This window comes from Lepidothrix coronata, unplaced genomic scaffold, assembly GCF_001604755.1.
Source record: "Lepidothrix coronata isolate B3197 unplaced genomic scaffold, Lepidothrix_coronata-1.0 Scaffold281, whole genome shotgun sequence".
Classification (NCBI taxonomy): domain Eukaryota; kingdom Metazoa; phylum Chordata; class Aves; order Passeriformes; family Pipridae; genus Lepidothrix; species Lepidothrix coronata.
Window position 1 is genome coordinate 140,364 of NW_016690461.1, and position 5,282 is coordinate 145,645.

The 5,282-nt window shown below is 65.8% G+C and overlaps 2 protein-coding genes across 3 annotated transcripts in view; both read right to left on the bottom strand.

Annotated features, from left to right (window-relative positions):
* Positions 1-1,256, bottom strand: part of PTGES3 (prostaglandin E synthase 3) — an 8,063-nt gene extending 6,807 nt beyond the window's left edge. Inside the window, exon 1 of one of the 2 annotated variants that reach the window (XM_017836653.1) lies at positions 1,198-1,256. In XM_017836653.1, the coding sequence (XP_017692142.1) occupies positions 1,198-1,199 (2 nt within the window). In that variant the 5' untranslated portion in view covers positions 1,200-1,256. Of the gene's footprint in view, positions 1-134; positions 332-1,197 lie in introns of those variants that run through there. The other variant, XM_017836652.1, reaches the window with a different exon arrangement.
* A 1,426-nt stretch (positions 1,257-2,682) lies between these two features.
* The window catches only part of NACA (nascent polypeptide-associated complex alpha subunit), an 8,961-nt gene continuing 6,361 nt past the window's right edge, over positions 2,683-5,282 (bottom strand). The window contains exons 3-8 of the mRNA XM_017836654.1: positions 4,160-4,245; positions 3,975-4,052; positions 3,577-3,723; positions 3,258-3,386; positions 2,885-3,007; positions 2,683-2,811 (exon numbers count right to left, since the gene is read on the bottom strand). Of these exons, the coding sequence (XP_017692143.1) occupies positions 2,797-2,811; positions 2,885-3,007; positions 3,258-3,386; positions 3,577-3,723; positions 3,975-4,052; positions 4,160-4,245 (578 nt within the window). The 3' untranslated portion in view covers positions 2,683-2,796. The remainder of the gene's footprint in view (positions 2,812-2,884; positions 3,008-3,257; positions 3,387-3,576; positions 3,724-3,974; positions 4,053-4,159; positions 4,246-5,282) is intronic.

Genomic DNA, 5,282 nt, shown 5'->3' on the forward strand with positions numbered 1-5,282 from the left:
CACTAGCCCAGGTTGCTCCAAGCCCCGTCCAACCTGGCCTTGGACACTTCCAGGGATGGGGCAGCCTCTGGGAAATCCATTCCAGCGCTTCAGCACCCGAACAGGGAGGAATTTCTTCCCGGTATCCCACCTACCCCTGCCCTCTGGCAGTCTGAAGCCGTTCCCCCTTGTCCTGCCGCTGGAGGTGTGGGAACGGCAGCTCCGGGGGCAGCACAGCCCTTCCCTTCCACGGCCACATTTCCTTCTTAAAAGTCGTCCCGCACATGAAAAACTCCATCTCGTCTTCCCCGCGCGTTCTGAGGGAACACTCACACCGAGCCAGAGCTCTGCCACGAGCAGCTCACGCCGCTTTTGGGTCGCTGAAGCGGCCCCAGGAGGGCCCCGAGGAAGGCAGTTAATTAGGGCTCCCCGGGAGCGCGGGATCCCGCCCGGGATGCACGTGGAGAGGATCCAGCGCCTCACCCGCGCCGGGCACGGGCAGCACCGGGGGGGTTCCGTGCCGGGTTCCTGCACTTCCACCCGCTCCTGAGGGGCTTTCTCACTATTCCTCGGTCTTTCACGGAATCGTGGAACGGTCTGGGTTGGAAGGGACCTTAAAACTCCTCCCGTCGCACCCCTGCCATGGGCAGGGACACCTTCCAGCAGCCCGGGCTGCTCCGAGCGCCGTCCGGCCCGGCCTTGGACATTCCAGGGACGGGGCAAAACCCAGCGATGGGTTTTAAGTGGAAAAGTGGAAGTTTGTAAACAAGATTCGCCCGTCTGCGCGCTCCGGGCGGCTCCACGCGCTACTTACCGGGAGTTTTCCGCCGTTTCGGCCGCTACCGGCCGGCGGGTGCCCGGTGACCACCGAACCCACCGGGCAACGCGCAGCGACCCCCGACACCCCCCGCCGCCCCATTCATTCCGCGCAGCCCCGAGCGGGGGCGGGACATCCTGCCCGCACCGCGGTACTCCGGGGCCGCGCCGGTAAACCCACCGCGGGCGCTCCGCCCTCGCCCGGTAACCGGGGCCGGACCCACCGCGGTTAAACCGGGGGCAAAACCAACCGGGGGCAAAACCAACCGGGACGGAACCCGCCGGGGCCGCCCCAAGGTCAGCGCGCGGCGCGGAGCCCCGCGCTCGGCGGCGGCTCCCATCGCCGCGCCCGCGGCCCGGCGGGGCCTTGCCCGCGCCGCTCCCACTCCCCCCGGGCCTCACATGGCGGCTGGCGGCGGCTGCGGCGGGCGCTCCTGCGGGCGGTGCTGCGGGCGGCGCTGCGGGCGCGCGGGCGGTGCCGGGGGTCGCTCCGGGGCGGGGGTCGTTCCGGGGTCGCTCCGGGGGGGCTCCGGCGGCGGCTCCGGGGGCTCCGGGCGGGCTCGGGGCTCGGCGCGGCCTCGCTCCCACAATGCCCCGCGCGCGCTCGGCCCGTGGTGACGCAGCAAAATCCCCGCGCGCGCCGCCGCCGCCTCCTCGCGCCGCCGCGCCCGCGCCGCGCATGCGCCGGCCCCCCCTCCCCCGCCCTTCCGCGCCTTCCAGCAGCTTCTGGCCGCGCGTGCGCAGTGCGGCCGGAGGGAGCCGGGGGGGGGGCCGGGACCCCCCAATGGACGCGGCCTGTGCCTCGTTCAGAGCCCGGACCCTCCCCGCTCCAGCCGCCTCTCGGGGGGCCGTGAGAGCGAGAGTGAGAGCCCCCTGAGCCTCCTCCTCTCCAGGCTGAGCCCCCCCAGCTCCCTCAGTTCTCCAGCCCCTTCCCCAGCTCCGTTCCCAGCTCTGGACACACTCCAGCCCCTCAATGTCTCTCTTGCCGTGAGGGCCCAGAACTGGGCACAGCCCTGGAGGGGCCTCAGCAGTGCCAGCACAGGGGGACAGTCCCTGCCCTGGGCCTGTGCCCACACCGTGGCTGGCACAGCCCAGGGGCCGATGGCCTCCTTGACCACCTGGGCACACCTGGGCACACCTGGGCTCATGTCCAGCCACTGTCACCAGCACGCCCAGGGCCTTTCCCAGCTTTCCAGCTGCTTCCCCCAGGCTGAAGCGCTCCATGGGGATGGTGTGACCCGAGGGCAGCACTTGGCACTTGGCCTTGTTAACCCTCCCACCGTTGGCCTCGGCCCTTGGATCCAGCCTGTCCCGATCCCTCTGCAGAGCCTTCCTGCCCTCCAGCACACCCACATCCCACCCAACTCGGTGTCGTCTGTGAACTGAGGTGCCACTGATCCCCTTGTTGAGATCATGGGTGAAGGTGACCCTGACATGGCCCCATGGAATGTGTCCCCACCCCTCTCCGGGTGGGTTTTAACCCCAAGGAGTGTCCCAGTCCTGGGCTGCAGCTTTTCCAGGAAGATGCTCTGGCAGACAGTATCAAAGGCTTTACTGGCATCCAGGCAGACACATCCACAGCCTTTCCCTCTTCCACGACACCCCCATCCATCCATCCCACGCTGCAGGGGAATGAGGAGAAGCCCCCCTTGAAGGGGACCCCGGGAGGATGAAGGAGGTGAGACCCTGCAGTGACTGAGCCCGGCACGCCACTGCCCCGGGCTCGTGTCCAGCCGTCCTTTGGGGCAGGAAGGAAATGAGGGAACAGGCAGGTGGTGTCAGGACGGGGTATCAGGGCCGGGATCTTCCCGGGAGGAAGCCTCCACCCTGGGGCCAGGGCTCCCAGGAAAGGGAGGGCAGCAACCCACCACCACGGAGCAGCGAGTGTTTCACCAACAATAAGCCACAACTTTTATTAACCGATAGAAATAGTACAAATTTTAAATTTAGCTGTATTTTAGTCTTCTCTGAAACACCAAAAAAGGCTCCTCCCTCCGGCGGCTACATCGTCAGCTCCTGCGGGGAGAAGGGGGGTCAGGAGCCAGCAGGAGCCCCCCCAGAGCCCCCCAGGACACCCCAAAACACTCACCATTATCGCGTTTACGATGTCGTTGCTGTTGTTCTTGAGGGCTCGCACGGCCTTCGCCCGCGACACGTTCGCCTGCGACATCACCAGCTCGATGTCTTTCACCTCCACACCCGTCTCGTCAACCTGCAGGACAGACAGAGCCCGGGATCGGCGCCAGCTCCGGGCCTGGCACAGCCTGAGACCGCCTGGATTGGGGAGGCTCCTGCTCCACCCACAGGGATGGGAGCTGGGAGGCCGGACCTGCACTGCACAGACCCCCGGGGGAGGACTCCACACTCTCCCTTTGCCACCACGGCAAAGATATGGGTGAAGGAAAGGAATCCCCAGATTATCCCAAAGCAGACCCGCCCAGACAGGCTGGGGAAGGTGTTACCTCCTCTTCCTCGCTCTCCTCCTGCACGGTGGGGGTCTGTGTGTTTTCCTGGATGTTTGAAACAGGTTCTCCTTGCACTTTGAACTTTTCGGCAGCTGCCAGCTGGGCCTGCTGGGACAGGTCTTCGATCTGCAGGAGGGAAGGAGCGGAGCTGAGGCCAGTCCTGGGTGGTGCCAGCACATCCCACGGCTCTGCCACACGGCCCAGCCGGGAAACCAGCCCTTGGCACGGTCCCCAGGGACTCACGGTGGGAGCCACACAGTGCACACGTGACAACATGGAACCTGCTGGCCCCCAGGTGCTACCAGGGTGGGCTCACCTTGGCCTCGCCAAAGACAATGTAGGTGTCTGACGCCGGGCTCTTGTACACGTCTGGCTTTGTGATGACAAACAGGATGTTCTTGGATTTCCGGATGGTGACCCTGGTGACTCCTGTCACCTGGCGAAGGCCCAGTTTGGACATTGCCTGAAAAACACCAGGGGAAGGTCAGCGAGGGAAGGAAGAGCTCCAGATGCCCGGATGTGCCCACTTCTCTCTCCAGAGCCCGGGTCCAACGCTCGCTGTGTGGATACACACGGAAACGTGCCCTCAGTGAGCAGCATTCCCGGGTGTCAGCCAGAGTGAACACTGCAATCCCAGGACCGGTGAGGTGCCCAGCACAGCCTCCAGCCCTGGGGCTGCCCAGCAGGGACAGGTCAGGCCCACCCCCACCTCACCTTCCGAGCTTTCTTCTCGCTCCGGCTCTGTTTTGCTTTGCTGACGGGTTCTTCATCTATTTCGGCCGCTGCCGCGAGCTGCAGGGGGGGACAACAACAGGGAGCCGTGACGACCCCGAGGTGACACAGGAAGGCACCCACAGGGATCCTGATCCACCACGGAGGGCACGTGCCACCCGCCCTACCTGCGCCTGCTGTGTCGTGGCCTGTGTGGAGTCTTGCTCTTCGAGCTCTGGTACAGATTCATCGCTGTCGGACTCTGTTCCAGACCCTGCAGGAACACACACACACCTCACTCTTCCCACCTCAGGCAGGTCCAGGGGATGCAGCTGCTTTGGTGCAGCCTTTGCTGCTGGTTCCCAGTGCAGTCACCAGTCAGCCCAGTTAAGTGGTGCGCCCCAAATGCCATCAGGAGCCGTCTTGGCACCCCAAACACCATCAGCAGGGTGGCACAAGAGCCTGCCCCCAGGCTCTCACCATGGTGGGAGCCCCATGGATGCCTGGGGGGTCTGGAATGCTGAGCCCCTGAGGAAGTTCCAGCCTGAGGCACCAGGAGGAGTGTGGGTGGCACTCCTGGGGTGGCAGCAGCCCAGTGTGACAGGCACCCTTGACACACAGCACTGAGGCCCCACTCACCGAGCCCTCGGGGCTGCTGCACATCCATGGCTTCACTACAGGGATCATTTGGGATTACCCTGATGCCCCCCTCTGGGTGCCCAGAGGGCCACCATCTGCAGTGCCACCACCATCACTTGTGACCCCTGGCACAGCCGTGTCCAACCACGCGAGTGACCGAAGCAGAGCCGGGTGTCCCCGGCCTCGGAGGTGGCCGGGATGCTCCCATGCAGCCATTACCTGGATCCAGTCCTGTTTCCCGCTCTGGAAAGGGCCTCTGTGCCCACGGCACACAGAAGCCCTGGCAAAGCCCTCTGCAGGTGCCGGGGTGTGCCCGGGGTTCCCAACACTTCAGGCAGAGCGCAGGGACAGCACCGGCGCTGCCGGACGGACACGGGGACACCACGGGGACACCACGGGGACACCACACGCAGCGAGGACAGGCCCGTGGCGGCTCTGCCCGAGCCTCCGTGTGCAGCAGCCCCGCTCGCAGTGCCCGTGCCACAAGTGCCACAAGCCACACCGTGCTCCGTGCCCGAGGACACGCGTTAGTGACCCCGGGGCCGTGCCGAGCCCTGCCCCTCCCCGTGGCTCGCTCTGTGCCCGGGGCCCTGCTCGGGGTTAGTATCCCGTGGGCAGCCAGTGACCCTCCATGCACACGGCAAACCGCAAATACCCTTGTCATTCTTGAGC